Below are 19,404 nucleotides of genomic sequence, written 5' to 3' on the forward strand. Positions count from 1 at the left end.
TTGACGCCCCGTTAATGGCGTCAGAGGCGTCAAAGGCCTTTCCACCTCATTTGACGGGTAAATCTGACGCTGGTTTAATTCTAGTCTTAGTAATATAGGGGTTAATTAGGAATTTTTATTCATTTTTATGGTGCTAAGATTTTTTAATTATTTGTTGTGAATTTATTTGTTTTGGCAAAAACTAGACAAATAATGAATAAATGTTTTGGGCCTTAGATGGTCCAGTGCCATCCACGCTACCCAAGAAAACAAAGAATATATGGCCCAATGGGACCCAATTTTATTCAAAGAATCTGCCACTATCCTCTGCAAATTATCTGTATCTGGATAATGATTCAAAAGAAATAAAAACAAAAATTCAAAATTCTTGTCTAGAACTTAACACTCATCTTCCCCATTTAAGCATCTCAAAAACCCTAATTTCTTACTGATTCATCACACTTCTTACTAAAAATGGCTACTTTTTATGCATCTCCAACTCAAACTTTGCAAATAACAAACACCCATCTACCACAATCATCATGCCCGTCTTCAAATGCTGCTTCATCCCTCTCTTTTTCATCAAGCAAATCAAGTTTCTTGAAATCAAGCTCATTTTTCAAGTCTTGTGTTAATACTGTGCCTAAAAGGTGTATTACAAAGCAAACCCCTTTTGTAATTAAAATGTCATGGGATGGTTCCTTATCTTCCGTGAAGTTGATTCTACAAGGCAAAAATCTTGAGGTGATGTACCCTAAATTAGTATTATCTAATGTATTTCTTAAAAAATATCCCTTTTTAATTATAGTATTTATATTTTACATGTGGTTAGGTGATTTTGGATGATGATAATTGAGTTGTACAAGTTATTTTTGGCAATTGGGTTGTCATAAGTCTCTTAAATTACATACAAAGTTTATTGTTGGATATGAAATAGATTATGATAGTAAATCCAGAATTATAACAATATTATAAATTAAATATTTGCAGATAATTTTAGTTCAAGAATGTAGATCCAGACACCCTTTTTACTTACTTTGTTAATTATGTGGATTCTGCATGTGAAAGTAGTATTTTTAAGCAAGGTAGATAGAATTTTCATATAATTACTAGTAGGTGTTTAAAATCACGAACAATTTTCTTGATTTATATATGAAACAGTTATCTGAATCTGTCAAGACTCATGTAGAAGATAAAGTGGGAAAGGCTATTCAAAAGCATAGCCATCTTGTTAGAGAAGTTGATGTCCGTGTTTCCGTCAGGGGTGGCGAATTCGGTAAAGGCCCCAAAGTTCGTCGAACCGAGGTCTGTTTTAATTAAAAACTTTTTTATTTATTAACTGAATTTTTTGCTGTTGTGTCTTGCTTAATATACAGTATGAATGTGCCTTTATGAATAGGTTACACTGTTCACCAAGAAACATGGAGTTATTCGGGCAGAAGAAGAAGCCGAAACTTTGTATGCAAGTATCGATTTAGTGTCATCTGTAATGCAAAGAAAGTTACGGAAAATTAAGGAGAAAGATTCAGATCATGGTAGACACATGAAGGGATTTGATAGACTCAAAGTTAGGGAACCACAAATATCGATAAATGAAGATTCGGTTGCGGTTCCTCAAGAAGAAGAAGTTGAAGATAGTGAAGGTTTTGAGGATGATCTTGTCCCTGAGGTTAGCAAATCCAATCTAATTGCATTTATAAACTTTGGTCGTGTCTTTTATTCTTTTTATTTGTGTCTTTTATTCATTTTGTGTGTGACTGACATTCAAAATTTGGTCAGATTGTTCGCACGAAATATTTCGATATGCCTCCATTGACCGTGTCGGAAGCTATTGAGCAACTCGAGAATGTCGATCATGACTTTTATGGCTTTAGAAATGAAGAAACTGGTAAGCGATTGTGGTTTATTATTGACTTCTCTTTGTTTAATAGTATTGATTTGGATTGGATGTGGCAAATTGGGTGGGTCAGACGGATTATGACAAATTCTAACGCATAAACAAGGTTGGGTAATTTTGGGATTAGTCTTATTATAGAAAGACTATATTATCATCTCTATCTAGCTGTTTTTAAAAAATATCATTAGTAGCTTGTTTTGCATTTATATCTCATTGAAGAACTCAAACATTTGTGTAAGTTTTGGAAGACTCTCAACCTGTTTGACCCGCGTTGGAGAAAATGCATAATCCAAATCGACCCTTTTATAGGTAAATTGGTTGCAATTGCTACCTATAATTCGGATGATATGGTGTTAACTTGGATAATTGTTTGTTTTAGGTGAGATTAACATCTTGTACAAAAGAAAATCCGGAGGCTATGGAATTATTGTGCCTAAAGAAAATGGTGAGACACAGAAAATAGAGGATGTGGATGCCGAAATGATTAGTCAACATTAGTTTTAAGAAGAAAAGGTTGATGTTTAGTTAAAGATGGCAATTTCAAGTTGTCAACTTTGAAGACATATTTGTATGGGCGATCTAGATTCAAGATACACTAAAGTTTGAAGCTTTGAAAATTGAACATGTTTATTTTCTTGAAACAATGTTTTGTATGGAGCTTGCAAGAACTAGAGAAGCCGGGTCTGTAATATTGAAATTCAACCAAGTAAATATCGATTATTACACTTTCATCCAGAAATGTTGCTTACTCTTTATTGTTTATGTTGATTAATCTTATCTTGAAGCAAAAAGTCACTAGGTAAAGGAAGTTGCAATCTCTGGCACTTCTTAATTATTTACATGTAAAAAGTTAAATCACACAAATAGTAAAACAAACATTGTATTCATCGTCTTATGTACCATAATCAACAGCTTTCTAAGTCCTCAATGGCGGTTCTTAATTATCGTTAAATCTCCATAAAGGTAACGTCTCCATAAAGGTTTTAAGCTTGTATTCCTTAAAGTTCTCATAAATCTCAAATAAAAAATTCATAAAGATTTTATCTTTTTCTATACCCGTGTCATATTTGTTTCACATATGTTCATGGTTGGTTCACATATGTTCTTGGTCCGATTGGGTCCTTTAGTTTGAAAACTGGAATGCTGCGAACAAGACGAAAGACAAATTGCTGGTCATTATTGCTGCTTTGTTATGGAGTTTATGATATCAGTGGAACAAGAAGGCTTTCGGCTCAATTCAGGTGGTGGAAAATTGTATTTTCGATGCTATCTGTAATCATTCTTTTCATTGGATTAGTAGAGGTAGAATTAATATCAGAAAATCCAAGAATTTCATCTTCATTCTTGGCATATGAAACCGTTTGTGGTTTTTTCGCTAGCTGCTTGCTAGCATCTTATAAAACTTTATCGTTAAAAATGTTCATTTGGTTCGAATTATGAATCTTGTTGAGTCTTTTTTATGTAAATGAAACTATGCAAAGACATCCATAGGTGGGATTCTTGTTTAGAGATGGTGTTTGAGAGTTGTTTTGATTGCTTTTTTTGTTGGGATTGTGGTTGGACGGGCTTGGGAACCCAGGGTGGGTTGAGTCATACCATTTATTGCATACTTTTTTAATTATACAGTATTTCTTTCGACGAAAATATTAATATATATATAAAAGATCGTAAAGATCCGGTGGTACACACGAATGACAAAAATTGAAAGGTCTCGCTCTGAACGTCCTACACAAAATGGACGAAATTTGAAAGAGAGCGAGCACATTGAAATTGTAAGAAACAGTACATACGTACAAACCACCAAACCTAAATCTAAAACATACATAAAACCTAACTCGTATCTAACACCGCATTCGGCGCTACTTAAAAGCCACACAACTAAAAAGAACGCCATGCACTCAAGCAGCACCTAACCCGAGGCCTGCAAACCAAAATAACCTCTCGTACTTGACACAAGCCCGTCGAATCAGATCAAAACCCCGTTCGAGCGGGAAAAAGGACCCCGAGAGAACACTCCAGTAAACATCAATTTTTCGAGGTCAACTAAGACAACACACGTCGGCAACAACATCGAGTCCACCCGAATAAACACGACTACGGAAAATGTATGAACTAAACAGACATGCAGCAACCAACCAACGCTAAACGCATAGTCAAACCAAAAGAAATCAGGCCATCTCCGCCAACTTTTCTGAGGACATACAAACCCGCAGATCCAAGCAACCAACAACCTACAGGTAGTTTCCGCGGACCACCAACATAAACCGGAAGTCGTCAACAGACCCTGACTACCACCACATCACTATAGGCTACAGGCAGCCGCCAACGGCCGTCACCAACATCCGGAACACCGATTGCCAGCAACAGCCGCTAGTAACCACCGAATAATCACTATAGCATGAGTAGTAGCCTCCACCAAGCACATTGAAATTGTAAGAAACAGTACATACGTACAAACCACCAAACCTAAATCTAAAACATACATAAAACCTAACTCGTATCTAACACCGCATTCGACGCTACTTAAAAGCCACACAACTAAAAAGAACGCCATGCACTCCAGCAGCACCTAACCCGAGGCCTGCAAACCAAAATAATCTCTCGTACTCGACACAAGCCCGTCGAATCAGATCAAAACCCCGTTCGAGCGGGTAAAAGGACCCCGAGAGAACACTCCAGTAAACATCAATTTTCCGAGGTCAACTAAGTCAACACACGTAGACAACAACATCGAGTCCACCCGAATAGACACGACTACGGAAAAGGTATGAACTAAACAGACATGCAGTAACCAACCAACGCTAAACGCATAGTCAAACCAAAAGAAATCAGGCCATCTCCGCCAACTTTTCTGAGGACATACAAACCCGCAGATCCAAGCAACCAACAACCTACAGGTAGTTTCCGCGGACCACCAACGAAAACCGGAAGTCGTCAACAGACCCTGACTACCACCACATCACTATAGGCTACAGGCAGCCGCCAACGGCCGTCACCAACATCCGGAACACCGATTGCCAGTATATAATATGATACGATTTATTTATAATATTTTATTCTTTATACAAGATAATAATTACTGTACAATTATTTAGTAGTATATTATTAGACAAAAAAATAATTAGTGTATATAAATGAAAATTCGTTTAGGTTCGCGAGCTTGTTCAAGCTTAATATAAGAAGCTCGAGCTCGTTTAGTAACTGATCCTTAAAATAATCTCGGGCTCGAGTAGCTCGTTTAAGCTCGGGTCGGTTCGAGCTTGCGTTAAACACAATTCCCTTAAAACATATATGATCTTCTTCCCCAAGGTACGGCGGCCTAAAGTTGCGTACTACCGAAGTTCAAATTGCCTAAAAATGTCGTAGCTAATGTGTAACTTTCGCTATGTGTAATTTCTATTTTTTCAGTATATCAAACTGGTGGAGGTGTTAACTAATTTACACATCAAGTAGTAACTGATTTATTAAATATGATTAAGAGACCCACAGGTGGGTCAGGTATTAAAAAGACGATAAAATAAGTAACTGAAGTGGTTATAGGTTACGGGTTCTAGTTTAGACCTGATGGGTTGGGTATTTTTCAGACCCACAGGAAAGGTGCAAAACATACTCATTTTTCTGGATCAGAGCTGATGGTATAGAACAGACCCACAGCTCAGGTGCAAAACAGACCCATTGTCCAGGGTTAGACCTGATGGCATAAAACAGACCCACATTATGAAGTGGAATATGGACTTATTAGAAAGGTAGGTTGATTTGCAAGGGTAAACTCTAACTCTCCATCAGACTAGTTCTAGATTCTATTATGATCACTAAGAATTAGCCTATCGTGATTCTTGCCGAAACATGATGTCCTACCCCAACGTCGTTCCGAGATGGAACCAAACCCTAAGCTAATGAATAAGATGTCAAACCTCAAGATTGTTGGTATATTAGTGATGACTTGACTTCATATAAGGGATGTCAGAGGTTCAATCCCCATGAGCGGAAAATATTTCCCTTGAGATTTAATGGGCCTCGGAGGTTGCGGGCGTCTTGCGTTTGAACCTCACCCGAGGGGTTTACTACACGCGATGCATGTATAGATTCGCCGTGGGGATTTCTTCCTAAGGGGCGGTAGAACTGTAATGTTCGTACCAGGAAATGATTGAGTGGGTGGGTTCCGACATCGCGTTCGGAACCCGTCAGCGACTCCTAACTGTTGGAATATTGGACCCAAACAAGACCGGTGATTTAAACCAATCACCAAACCCACAACGACAAACGATAAAATAAAGCATGAAACGATAAATAAACGACACATGGATTTAACGTGGTTATATCCCAACTCCAAACACGGAGAAAGGTTTAGTCCACGGGCGCAAACCATAGATCATTCTTTATTATTTTGTGCACCTTGTTATGGGTTACATATGATCATATTTATAGGCAAAAACAAAATAAAGAAACAACTTAGGGAACAAGTAAGAACATTCTGGAACTTTCCTTTTTAGCGTCTTGACCTTGTTGCCCAAGAAAATACTTTCCTTGTTTAATTCTTCTTTGCATTCAACAATCTCCCACTCGAAGGAGACATTAAACAACCTTCGCCAACCCGTCAACAATGTTTATTCCAAAACCCACAATAACTCTAGACTAGCCGATTACTAACTCCTTTTGATACCGCCGGATAAACTACCCGAATCACGCCGCATTTCACTCGTTAGCCTACAAGCAAATGAAGTCTTTCGACACCAAAAAACACCGCTGAGCGATAATCCAATCTCTTAGTTACTAGCTTGAGCCATCTCGGTTTCTATCGCTGCCATTTTCTTACACGAAGATCATCTTCTTACACTAGAAGACCAATCGAAGTATGCGACACTTCAAATATAGGATTCTTCATGAGACAACCATGGCTCACACGTCGATCTAGACACGTCCAATCCCGAACACACATGTAACGACCACCCTCGTACAAGATTTCTCGTCCATCAATGATTTCCTTCACCAACAAAAAGAACTCCAACAGACGCCTTTGTAGACTCTTCTTCAAGATACCCTAGTGCGAACGCCATCACCACCTTGAAGTCTACCATCTTTTCAACTTTTCGCTTCCTCGTTGGTACACTGACTTCCTCATAGCTATGAATTTCACAAACCCATCTTCTCATCCCAAGCACGCTCCCACTGTACGAGTAAGAAATAAAACCGCGGCTACTCGAGAAGAAACTTGGTTCGTACCACCAGTCAGTCGCAAATTTCTTTGTCATCGGAGAGTAAAACAAGTAATCGAAGCCCCGGTGATACCCGGAATCATCACACTAATCTTGAGAACTTTGGAGAACAACGTCGCATAATTATCTCCACCACTCTACTAGTTGACTAACTCCCACTAGCTCGATAACTTCCGTCGATTACTAAACTCAACCGAGTTCCCGACACCCTCAACGATCCTAGAAAGCTCAAGTTCCATAATATCCCAATCATCTTGGAATATCCGACCATACGCTTGGTCACCCAGTTTCATAACCACGCAAGCGACAAACTTCCCCGATAACTCCCACTGTCGACTTCGACTCGATGCATCTTGTTCGTTATCCAACTGCTCTAACCCGAGATAAAAGCAACCTCCTGAGCTTCCATAACAAACCCACATCCCCGAAAAAATACAGGTCGTATCGCTCGAAATTTCACGAGACAAAAAAAAACGACTCGCACTCGCGTCATCAAACCCGAAAAAGTTCAACCCTGAAACTGCCCAAATTTGAAAAATCATAACTGAAAATCCAACGGTCCGATCAATCTCAAATTTTTACCATAACTAGATCTATATGCGTAGCATCACCAGTCCAAAAATCAAGTCGATCTAACGGTAGACGAACCCACAATTAATTTTTTTTCGCACAGCTGCGAAAACAAACCCCAAAAGGATTTTTCCTGGCGGCTGCAATTTTTGAAAAAATATATCTCCAAATTGAACGGTCCGATCGCTACGAATTTTGGATATGCTTTAGACCTACATGTCTAACACCTACAGAAAAATTTTCACGACGATCCGACGGTTAACGGACCCTCTATGAATTTTCAACCACAGCTCTGCAATTAAACCCCAAAACCGAGTTACTGCAACTTCGTAAAATCGTACCTCCCAATCCAACCGTCTGATCACTCTCAAAATTGGTATACGACTAGATCTATGAGTCGACAACCTACAGTTAAAATATCACGGAGATCCAACCGTTAACGAAACCGGTACGAATTTTCTACCACAGCTGCATCAGAATTCCGAATTCCGAAAAAATTCTCTCTTCTACAACAAAACCTATCGATCCGACCACCGACTCCGTTACCACCGCGAACCACCACGATAACCTATTATAATCATAGACCAATTTTAATAGATTATCTCATGAGTACATAGACATACTCATGAGTTCTTCGCGATCTTCTAACAAAATCCTTTGATCTCGATACATGTTGTACAAAACCCGTCGTTCGTTCACCATGCTTTCAAATCGCCATCGCTCCCACTCGAAACCATGAGCTCTTGATACCACTTGTTGGAATATTGGACCCAAACAAGGCCGGTGATTTAAACCAATCACCAAACCCACAACGACAAACGATAAAATAAAGCATGAAACGATAAATAAACGACACATGGATTTAACGTGGTTATATCCCAACTCCAAACACGGAGAAGGGTTTAGTCCACGGGCGCAAACCATAGATCTTTCTTTATTATTTTGTGCACCTTGTTATGGGTTACAGATGATCATATTTATAGGCAAAAACAAAATAAGGAAACAACTTAGGGAACAAGCAAGAACATTCTGAAACTTTCCTTTTTCGCGTCTTGACCTTGTTGCCCAAGAAAATACTTTCCTTGTTTAATTCTTCTTTGCACTCAACACTAACCGCCGTTAAAAAAAGAAAATTGAATAAGATGACATACAAAATAACATATTCGGATTTTCTTAACCCTAACCAAGGACAAACTTTTTCTTAAGAGGTACCTTAACAATTTCCGGACTTCATATGTTCCTACTGTCTTGGCTAACTGGATCTGATTATTACGAATAAGATTGAGATATCTCTCCTTTAGAATATAGCTATACACCCCGGATTAACTTACGGTATCACGTTTCTGACGCGGACCGTGTCTTTCGGTAAGTTACAACACCACTTTATAAGTTAGTAAGTATGTTGAGTCTTACGTCGACCATAACCTTAGGTCTGAAAATCCACTATGAGAACCGGACAACGGCTATACAATTTACAGGGTGTCGTCTACTCATAGGTTCATTATCCTATTGTGGCGTTTAACACAAATAACCACTTACCTCTATTATACTTGATCCGATTCTAACGATAAGTTATAGCCACATGGATAACTAGCAAGGCTAATCCGTAAACTAGATTTCAACAATCAATCAAAGCTAAAGATAGATTACGTTTGTCACAATCTTTAAAAAATGTCTTACACCAATTGTAAAGAGTAAACTGAGTATTGATGGATAAGTCTTCTTGAATTATCATACTACACATTTCATATATTTCTAACTTTTATATACGCGAGTTTCCAAAATTCATATAAATGCTAAAACACAACTTACTTGGTCTACCTTACCTTGCTCGAGAATGATATAAATGTAGAATGGTGCTCTCTAAATCATCTTTCCACACTTGTAAACCGTAGCCTACTTTAACTGCATTTAGCTTAGGAACAACCTGGACCACTGAAGAGAATGTTTTCACGTTTGGGCAATCTTCGATCGCCAATCTTTCCAAGTTCGGCCATTCAAAGCTGTGATTTGCATACATAAAAGTTGCAAGCTTTGGTAGACTTATTAGTCGAATTGTGTGAAGCATAGGAAGTATGACTTCTTCTCTAAAATCTTCTTCTGTTTGCTCTATAATGTTTTCCAGGAAATGACATTGATTAACCCATAGCTCTTCGAGATTCTTTAGTCTGGGGAGGAAACTTGATGGTACGAGTTTCGACAACTTGTTGCAGTTCCTCACGTCTAGTATTCTCAGTTGACCGAAGGATTCGTCTATCATGTTTGTATTCCATAATGCATTCGTACACTCGAGGTTGTCAATGCGTAGTTTCTCCAAGTTTGGTAAAACAACCTGTTTGGCACATTTCATTTGGTATGTAAGTTTCATAGACTATGTGAACTTTGACCAAGTGGCTTAAAGAGTAATAATCATGAACCGTTAGAGGTTGCAATCTTGACCCATTTACTTATGATATTATAACTAACGGGTCAACCGGGTAAATTAAATGCTAGAGAAAATTATTTGGTTGGTCCATGTGGTTACAGAAAAAAATGTGTTTGGTCATTTACACTATTTATTTATGTGAATAGTCTTTTATTTTGTAAGTTTGATCTTGCTTAGTCCTTTATATAAAGGAGTTTAATTTTTTTCGTATATTCTTCTTCCATGGTTCGTCCTTTATTTTGTAAAAACTAAAAAGGACTAATCATGGAATAAGAATTTAACGAAAAATTTTACCTCTGTTATGCTTAGGACTAATCAAGACCATACTTACAAAGAAAAAGGACTATTCACATAAATAAAAAGTTTAAAGGACTAAATACACTTTTTCAATAAAACCATAGGGACCATCTAGATAATTTTATCTAAACACTATCTGTAAGGAAAAGAGTTAAACAGGTTGAATAGGTCAAATTGGTGTCAATGGGTCAAACCTGGAGTTAAAAATATTTCACCATTACTCATGTGATAAAAAGGATGTGACCTACAATTGTGAATTACCTTTTCGGTGAATAACGCTTTAATGGAGTTTGAAATGTTTTCATCTGAATACCATCCAGACCCTTCACCATTAAAGCTTGAAGTTGACACGAACGAACCCATCTTAAAGCAGTTCACAATTCGTAATTATTTTAAGGATAACCACTTTAACTCGGACATATGAGTACAAAAATTAACCAAATTTGGAAGATTTTCAAGCTCAATGCTACATATCTGAGGAAGAATTATGTCAGCTGCTACATTCATTCCAACAATCGTTCTTACTGACTTGCATGAATCAACTTTCAGTTTCTGGAGACGGGGTAAGCCTCTAGCTACAGATACCGGGAATACGCAATCAATGATGTCACAACATGTAACTTCAATAGAATCAAGCCGTTGAAACCTGCAAGTTTCGTTTGGAGTTGTATGCCACCAGATTTGTTGTAACTTTGGTAGTTCAATTAATACTAAATCAACCAACTTGCTTAGTGAAACTGAGGCAAGATTGTGGTGAATTTGTGGCTGTTTATGGCTAAAGAGTTGTTCAAGTGAGCCACAATTCGTTATATGAATTACTTCTAAATTCTGCAATCTTGAAAGCATGTTGACTGGACCAAGATCTAACAGTTGATCACAGTTGTTGACTTTCAGGACTTGAAGTTTACCATAACTCTTTTCTTGAAGTTCAGTTCGCCATATGCCAACCAAGCTATTCAATTCATCCAAGTACAATGCTTTCAGATTAGGCAACGCAACCTACATATTAATATATTATCATTAACAAAAAAAGCCCTTTTAAATCACACACTTGTACTTTTCTAATACCGAAAAACAAGCGGTTGTGGGTTCAAGGTCCAATAGAGAAGTAGTCATTGTCAAATTATTCTAACGCTCAATTGCAAATAAGTCAATAATAATCGCTATGTACAACCCATTCATGTATGTTAACAACATATAATAGGTTATCGTTAGAAGTACAAATTAAATAAAATAAAGGGCAAATTCCATAAAAAGGTAACATATTATACCAGTTTTCTTATTTTCGGTAACATATTTCATTTCGCTATAAAAAGGAGTGTATTTTCGAAAGTTAATCAAAAAAGAGGGTATCGTTAACTTTTGTTAACTTTCTCAGAGTGTCAACTTTGCATAACATGACAAGTCCTTTATCGACCAACGTTTTCAAATCGCGATTTCGACGCATGTTTTCGACGCGCGATTCTGACACGCGTTTTCGAGGCGTGTTTTTCGATGCGTGTTTTTGATGCACGTTTTTTAGGCGTGTTTTTAGATGCGTGTTTTTCCCATATAAAGTAATTCCCAAAGACATGATCGAAAATGGCAATATTTCGATACGCGTCGAAATCGCGCCTCGAGAACGCGCGTCGAAATCGCGAGTTGAAAATGTGCCACGATTGATGCGCATCGAAAACGCCCTTTGAAAAACGTGCGTCAAAATCGCGAGTTGAAAACGTTGGTCGATAAAGGACTTGACATGTTATGCAAAGTTGACACTTAACTGAGAAAGTTAACAGAAGTTAACGACACCCCTCTTTTTGATTAACTTTTGAAAAAGGACTCATTTTTTTATAGCGAAATGAAATATATTACCGAAAATAGGAAAATTGGTATAAAATGTTACCTTTTTATAGAATTTTCCCTAAAATAAATGAAAAAAATTAAACCCTTCAAGAAAAACATAGTTTAAATTTCAAAATTAAAAAAAGAGAGACATCGCTTGAGTTTCACATGCTAAAAATTAAATGTCACATCATGTGACAAATTAAAATAACATAAAAAAGACAAAAAGGAATCGGGTCAAAAAAGGAAAGGTGGATCCGGGATTCGGGGCACAATTTGGCCGATACAGCAACCATAACCATGTGGCTCCATCGTTTTTCTCTTTTAGTACATATATGTATAATGTATAATATAATGTATAATGTATAAATGATAGTTTTATGAGACTATCAACAACTATTGATCAAACTTCTAAAAAAAATTTACTTTTTTTTTGGGAACAATAACACATACCTTTTTATTGAAGAGGTTCATTTCCTGATGCACATCAGAAGCAACAAATGCTTTAATTTTGGGGCAACTTTTGAACTCAATCATATCCAATGACGGAAACTCTAAACTACTACCCCCTAGGCAAAAAGTTGACAGTTCTGGTAGATCTTCAAGTTTAACAAAGGATAATTCAGACAGCACAATGACATCATCTTCTCCTTCATTGGCAAATATTGTTGTCATCATTTTACATGAACTTACCTTGAGTTCTTGAAGTTGAACAAGACTCTTCATTGCATTAAAGGTGAAAAGATGGATCAAAGCATCACATTCATAGATGTGTAGAGAATTCAAATTCCTTAAACTTGTATGAGGGTTGATATTCCACCATAGATGCTTCAATAATGGTAACTTTCCCAAGTTAAGGTCTCTAACACACGAAAAAGTTGCTGACTTTGCATCATTTTCATTATGAATATCGAGTCGATTAGTTTCACACACCTCTTGTACCGAATCACACCATTCTACGGAGAGTATTTCTAGATTCTGCAACATTTGTTGCATATAAAATGGAAATACTAGCGCTAGTTTGTCACAGCCAAAAACAATTATGATCCGCAGGCTGCGAAAATTGGCAACAGAAACTTGGAGTGGCCAAATTTCCTTGATGGAATGCAGTTCACGAAGAGTCAACTCTTCCAGGGAAGGAAAGTCAACCTGCAATATAAACATCATCTTGGGTTTAATTTTTTCCACTGATTGAACTAACGGTCTTAAAAAGGAACTGGCCAAATGGATCAAACAGATCAAACAGGTAAAAAGTTGTTCAAAGTGTTACAACGTCCTATTCGTTAATTCATAAATTAGATTATTGTTATGACAATATTGTTTTTGTTACCTTTGAATTGAAAAGAGGTTCTTGTACTTCACAACTTCCATTTGAAGTTTCTTCTGGGAAGAAACACAAGAGACTTGGCAATATCTCTAGCTTTATTGACTTCAACTTTGGCATAACAATTCGACTAGGTGAAATGTCTCGATCTTTCCATAATATTACTTTAAGAATTTCACACGAAGACACCGATAACTTTTGAAGCTCTGAAAGATCTTTGGCTGTAGATTGAGAAAGAAGGTCTTTAAGTTTGTGACAAGCGGATACATATAGAGTCCTAAGATTACGTAAACATACATGTCCCATTGGATCGTTCCACAAACAAGTTAATTCTGGTAACAAGCTCAGCATCAATTCACGTAATTCACAAAACGATTGATCAGGCATATGATCATAGCATATCATTTCAAGATTAGATGCAGAAACAATCTTTACATTTTCCAAAACGGGAAAGATGCTTGTGTCGATCAAAGACTCGACCCCATTATAACCGTAGACCTCTAAACATCTTAAATGTCTGAAACCTTTCTTCAATTGATACACAATGCTATGCAAGTCTTCCAAATAGTTCAAAATTGAGTAGTCCAAGATTAGATGATGTGCTCCTTTAAGCAACTTATATATCCCGCCATGTAAACTAAGACCTTGACGGAGTGTAAGTCTTAATGTTTTAAGGTATGAGTAACTTATCACTTGGCTAACATCCATACCTAATAATATTTTGAATCTAACCAAGTTTCGAAATATTAGATCTTCAGGGAAAAGATTGACACTTGGGACATGCATCTCTAATGTGCTCAAACGAGACAAGTTCTTCAACTCACCAAGAGTTGCTTTATCATTTTGACCTTCGTACCCCCATTGGACAAAGCTATTCATCATGTACAAGCATTCTAAGTTAAACAAATTGGAGAATACGCCAAACGGGATTACTGTTAGGTTGTTACAGTCGGTTAAATCTAAAAGTCTCAAGCTCGTGAGTTCACCGATTTCTTTTGGTAATTTCTCAATATCCGAGTGGATAAGGCTAAGGACTTCTAGGTGCTTCAACTTATTAATTTGTGACAAATCTCCTAATTTGCAATGTTCAAGGGATAAAGTTAAAAGTTTCTTGAAAGCCATGAATGATGAAGGTATCAAGGGAATATATACATGATGCATGAGTACAACCTTCACCTCTTTCATCTCATTAAAGAAACCTGTGTTACCTGAAAATTGGACTAACCCATTTGACCCTTCTAACCGCCATAAATGAAGCTTCGGACAGTTTAAACCAACGGGAAAATCTTCAAGATCATTCAATACCATTGAGATTGCATAAGCATCACTAATTTTGTTTTCGTTAAGTAACTCTAGATATTGAGGTGTTAACCTATCGAAGAATATGTAAAGACCCTTTGAGGCTACCGAAAGGAGAAAATCCCTTGTAACATCATGCATCTGAAAACAATCTTCCACATCGCTATCCACTAACAAACATGAAGCTTTAAGATTCTCGACAATCGTGTGCACTCTGTCTCTTGCTTCTTCTAACGTATGAACTTCTTGAAACATCCTTAACCCTGTTCCATATCTTACCAAACATTCGAGAGGAATATCAAGATCTTCTTTAAACAAGCTACAAAGTAAGAAGCAAGATTTAGCTTCTTCATCTTTTAAAAAATTAAAGCTCAACTCCAATGATGCAAAAACATTTGCATACATTCCTTTAACATTATTCGTCGTAGAACTCTTTAACTGGCGAAGTGCATCACGCCAAGCGTGTTTACTTCTATGTCTTAATGCACGAGCAACCGTTACAATTGCAAGAGGCAATCCCGAACATCTCTTAGCAACTTTTGTAGCGATAGGATTAAGATCACCCGAATCAACTACATCACCCGCCATTTTCCTAAACAAGTTCCATGATTCCACTTGCGATAAAACATCCATATAAAAATTTCTTTGAGTATTCATGGCATTACATACATCTAAACTTCTTGATGTCAAGATAATCTTGCAACCTTTATGAAAATTACCCTCATGTGGTATGCCAATTGTCTTCAAATCAATCGGTGTCCATACATCATCCAATATAATCAATATCCTCTTTACTTGATTCAGCCTTTCACGTAAACGAGCAGTCCTAAGAAACTCACCTTCCTCCTTCAAATTTAACTCCAACATCTCTGCAAGATCACTCTGAAGTTTTCTTAAATTAGGCTTGTGTGAAACTACCAACATGAGCATTTCATCGAACAGTTGTTGTGCATAAGCTTGTCGTATAACTTGTTCCACAAAAGTAGTCTTCCCTATACCACCCATACCATATACACCAATAATATCCACACTATCATCTTCCAATGCCTCCATCACCATTCTTAATTGTCGTTTTCTTGATTCAAAACCATCCAAATCACCAACAGATGTAGCTCCAGCAACAGCAGTAACACCATTTTTATCCCAAATTGAAGGTAACCCAGCAGGGACAGAAACACGATTAAAGTTTTCGCTTACTACTAACAGCTTATTTACTGCCATTGTTTTCTTCTTAGCTTCCTTGCTACTTTTGTAAATCAACTTCAAATCAGGGAATGAATCACTCAAGCACCTGTGATTTCTATCAATTTCATCACTTAAAAAACTATCTGATTCTGCTGCTAAAGTATTTGCTTCAGAAAGCCAGTTTTGTACAGTGGGGAGAACAATTTCTCCATTTCTATTAGCTGCATCCACTTGTTGTTGAACCTCAAGCAGGCAACTTTTAAGAAGTAATAATTGGGTATTTAAACTGTTAATGTTGGTATTGTGGTGTAGTATGTAATCAAATGGCTGAACGATTGGTCGAGCCGTGTATTCGATCAGCTTTACGATTACAGAAACGGCAATATCTACACCATTCATTTCGTTCACCGATTGGTATTCAAAAAAGTCAACAAAAAGATTGTTATAAGTCAACAAGCAAAAAGATTAATGGAAAGTGAGTTTCAGAGCAGACTATTGGTTTAAAAGAAGAATAGTAAGCAATTGCTTTTTTCACATTTAGGAAGACGCATTCTGTTGACTTTTTGATTCATATAATTGCAATATTTTTTTTATGAATGATTTATAGAATTAGAATATACCATTCATTTCATATTAATAATCTATGTTTTGACTTTATACGTCTTTTCTTTTTAAAATTAACTTTAAATATTTTTGTTTATTAAATATTATCAGTAAAAGTTGAATTAGTTTTTATATATATTTTTACCGATTAAATAATAGTTATAAATCAAAGTTCGAAAAGAAAAAAATATTTAAAGAAGGGCAGTAATCAAGAAACTCCAAAGCCTGACTAAAAACCATCTTCCGCATCAAAACAACCCGAAGCCGAAAAAGAAAAGAGGACCCATCAAAACCACACTCACATACAATTCGTTAAAAAAAAAAAAAAAAAAAAAATTCAATTTCTAGCCTTAACCTTTTTGGACTTTAGAGCCGTTTTGGAACTAATGAGTTTAACTTTAACTAGATCTCCCTTGAAATTTTTTCATTGGCTTGTAATTGGGTATATATTTAACCATAATTTGGTGAATAAAAGTGTGGTAAAGCTTTGGTTCCTTTTCTTTGAACAGGAGTACCGGATAGGGGACTTAATACCCATGCGTTCGTCTCTCACAGTTGCATAACCCGCCCTCAACTGCTGTCCAGGAAGAAACCCGGCCCAATCCGAGGCATGGGCTGTAAAACCCCCCTCCCCCACTGGCCCCTACAACGCGAAGGCACCTTTGAGTGAAATTCAAGGGTAAAGGTGCAACCTCACCCAGGAATCGAACACCTAACCTCTCGCTAAAAAAAGTATATCACTACCACACACCTTTGGTTAAGCTTTAGTTCCTAACTTGTAATTTCTACTATGTATCAAGATGTTTGATCACACAATTATTTTTTATTCTTTTTGTTCATCTGTGAGTTCTAGTACAAACAATCCAATCTATCCATAAATCTTTTTAGAACAATACAACATGGAATGGGTTTAAGATACAACGTTTAATATTGAAGCACACAGACCAATACACACACAAATCAAACAGCACCAACTAAAACACCTTAATGAGAATCTAAACTAACCAAGTGATCTCATGTCTAAATTAAAAGCAAATAGTAACAAACTAACAACACAAAATTTGAACTAGAATGCATAAGTAGAAGATCAAAATCAAAACTTTCACTTTGCTCCCAATTGATAACAATGTGAAACATCAAATTCAAATACAAAATCTCAAATTCTGAAAAGACAAAAAACATAAAACAGCTATCAAATAGGCTCCACAAGTTTGTTAAACAACCATTACATTGTTTTGTTGACACAAAATCTCTAATCAAACAAACTGAATCCCATATCATCATCACTCTCTTCCTTAGCTTCTTCCTAAATCATATTCAAATCACAACAATTTGTTAAAGCATATCTAAAACATTCAAACAAGTATATAAACAAAACAGATATAAGCTACCTTCTTTTCTTCAGCTGCAGGGGCAGCAGCAGCTGGAGCACCAGCACCACCGGCGGGTGCAGAGACGGCGACGGCAGCACCACCACCTCCGGCACCGATGTTCATGATTAGGTCATCAAGGTTTTTCTTCTCACATAACTTGGCAAATAGACTTGGCCAGTATGATTCAATGCTTACATTTGCGGCACTTACTAGTGTAGCAATCTTCTCAGCCTACAGATACAAAATTAAACCCCTAATCATAACCTAGTACAAAACTTAAATCATAATTATCAATTACAAAATTGAAACCCTAACTATCAGATACAAATTAAAATTAAAATTAAAGATAAATATTAAAAAAACAACTGAATAGAAATGAAGTGATTGAAATGTTTACAGTGATTGCGATTCCATCATCGTGAAGGATCAGTGAAGCGTAGGTACAAGCAAGCTCGCTGACCGCCATTGATGCTAATATTTCTTGTTGCTGATGTGCGGCGCGATATTTCGATAGTTATAAGAAGATGAATGATTCATAAGGGTGGAATTTAAGATATAGAGCTTCTATGCACTAAACCCTAAACTCTAAATCGGACTAAAGTTTACTTCACAAAATATGGAAAAAAAAACGTTCATATTCTCCACGAACAATATTATCATGAATGTTATTTTTTTCGATCGTTTTCCCGCCTAAATAATAACATTCATCACGAAGTGTCTCTTCTAAATGTTCATATTTTCGTGTGATCTTGATGCCGGAAAAAAATTTTCAAAAAAACGAAAAAAAAAATTTGCTTCCCCCCGCTTGGTTACTTCCCCATTGATCCTGCCTATATATATATATATATATATATATATATATATATATATATATATATATATATATATATATATATATATATATATATATATATATTAACCAATGGGAGGAAGCGAGGGAAAACAAATTTTTTTTTTTCGTTTTTTGAAAAAACTTTGTTCACGAACATTATAGATTGGATGAAAATAAGAACATTTAGAAAAGACACTTCGTGATGAATGTTATTATTTTGGCGGGAAAACGCTCGAAGAAGTAATATATAACAATTATCGTGTTTTTCGAGCGTATGTTGAGTTTTTAGACATTAGGTCTTAGATATTAGGGTTTAGATATTAGGGTTTATATGGTTTAGATATTAGGGTTTAGATATTAGGGTTTAGAAATTTAGGGTTTAGGGTTTAGATTTAGGGTTTAGATTTAGGATTTAGATTGAGTTTTTAACACGAACGGTTTAGAGTTTAGGGTTTAGGGTTTAGTGTTTAGGGTTTATGGAATAAACCCCAAAACACCAAACCCTAAACCCTAAATCCTAAACTCTAAATCGGGCTAAATTTTACTTCACAAAACATGAAAAAAAACGTTAATATTCTTC

General features: G+C 36.4%; 4 protein-coding genes across 4 annotated transcripts; 1 reads left to right on the forward strand and 3 right to left on the reverse strand.

Annotated features, from left to right (window-relative positions):
* Positions 1–334: 334 nt before the first annotated feature.
* LOC139892932 (ribosome-binding factor PSRP1, chloroplastic) lies at positions 335–2,607 on the forward strand. Its single transcript, XM_071876062.1, has 5 exons — positions 335–723; positions 1,141–1,284; positions 1,379–1,648; positions 1,759–1,867; positions 2,256–2,607. Exons 1-5 carry the CDS (start codon positions 454–456, stop codon positions 2,372–2,374), a joined length of 912 nt encoding a protein of 303 aa, XP_071732163.1. The 5' UTR covers positions 335–453; the 3' UTR covers positions 2,375–2,607.
* Positions 2,608–9,343: 6,736 nt separating this feature from the next.
* On the reverse strand, positions 9,344–13,052 carry LOC139892933 (disease resistance protein RPS2-like). Its single transcript, XM_071876063.1, has 3 exons — positions 12,662–13,052; positions 10,646–11,383; positions 9,344–9,994 (listed from the first exon to the last, which is right to left on the reverse strand). Exons 1-2 carry the CDS (start codon positions 12,932–12,934, stop codon positions 10,772–10,774), a joined length of 885 nt encoding a protein of 294 aa, XP_071732164.1. The 5' UTR covers positions 12,935–13,052; the 3' UTR covers positions 9,344–9,994; positions 10,646–10,771.
* On the reverse strand, positions 13,000–16,415 carry LOC139889588 (probable disease resistance protein At4g27220). The gene is made up of 3 exons (XM_071872531.1): positions 13,539–16,415; positions 13,095–13,357; positions 13,000–13,036 (listed from the first exon to the last, which is right to left on the reverse strand). The coding sequence occupies exons 1-3, from the start codon at positions 16,413–16,415 to the stop codon at positions 13,000–13,002; spliced, it is 3,177 nt and encodes a 1,058-aa protein (XP_071728632.1).
* A 1,289-nt stretch (positions 16,416–17,704) lies between these two features.
* On the reverse strand, positions 17,705–18,514 carry LOC139892934 (uncharacterized). Its single transcript, XM_071876064.1, has 3 exons — positions 18,390–18,514; positions 18,011–18,223; positions 17,705–17,925 (listed from the first exon to the last, which is right to left on the reverse strand). The coding sequence occupies exons 1-3, from the start codon at positions 18,456–18,458 to the stop codon at positions 17,872–17,874; spliced, it is 336 nt and encodes a 111-aa protein (XP_071732165.1). The 5' UTR covers positions 18,459–18,514; the 3' UTR covers positions 17,705–17,871.
* Positions 18,515–19,404: the final 890 nt, after the last annotated feature.

Source organism: Rutidosis leptorrhynchoides, chromosome 2 (genome assembly GCF_046630445.1).
Source record: "Rutidosis leptorrhynchoides isolate AG116_Rl617_1_P2 chromosome 2, CSIRO_AGI_Rlap_v1, whole genome shotgun sequence".
Classification (NCBI taxonomy): domain Eukaryota; kingdom Viridiplantae; phylum Streptophyta; class Magnoliopsida; order Asterales; family Asteraceae; genus Rutidosis; species Rutidosis leptorrhynchoides.

Coding starts and splice junctions, on each gene's coding strand:
- LOC139892932 (XM_071876062.1), top strand. CDS start 454: ATGGCTACTTTTTATGCATCTCCAACTCAAACTTTGCAAATAACAAAC. Junction 724..1,140: donor TACAAGGCAAAAATCTTGAG/GTGATGTACCCT, acceptor TATATGAAACAG/TTATCTGAATCTGTCAAGAC. Junction 1,868..2,255: donor CTTTAGAAATGAAGAAACTG/GTAAGCGATTGT, acceptor TGTTTGTTTTAG/GTGAGATTAACATCTTGTAC.
- LOC139892933 (XM_071876063.1), bottom strand. CDS start 12,934: ATGAAGAGTCTTGTTCAACTTCAAGAACTCAAGGTAAGTTCATGTAAA. Junction 11,384..12,661: donor TGAACCTCTTCAATAAAAAG/GTATGTGTTATT, acceptor ATTAATATGTAG/GTTGCGTTGCCTAATCTGAA.
- LOC139889588 (XM_071872531.1), bottom strand. CDS start 16,415: ATGAATGGTGTAGATATTGCCGTTTCTGTAATCGTAAAGCTGATCGAA. Junction 13,358..13,538: donor AACCTCTTTTCAATTCAAAG/GTAACAAAAACA, acceptor TTTATATTGCAG/GTTGACTTTCCTTCCCTGGA. Junction 13,037..13,094: donor CATAATGAAAATGATGCAAA/GTCAGCAACTTT, acceptor CCATTATTGAAG/CATCTATGGTGGAATATCAA.
- LOC139892934 (XM_071876064.1), bottom strand. CDS start 18,458: ATGGCGGTCAGCGAGCTTGCTTGTACCTACGCTTCACTGATCCTTCAC. Junction 18,224..18,389: donor ATGATGGAATCGCAATCACT/GTAAACATTTCA, acceptor TTGTATCTGTAG/GCTGAGAAGATTGCTACACT. Junction 17,926..18,010: donor CTGCAGCTGAAGAAAAGAAG/GTAGCTTATATC, acceptor AATATGATTTAG/GAAGAAGCTAAGGAAGAGAG.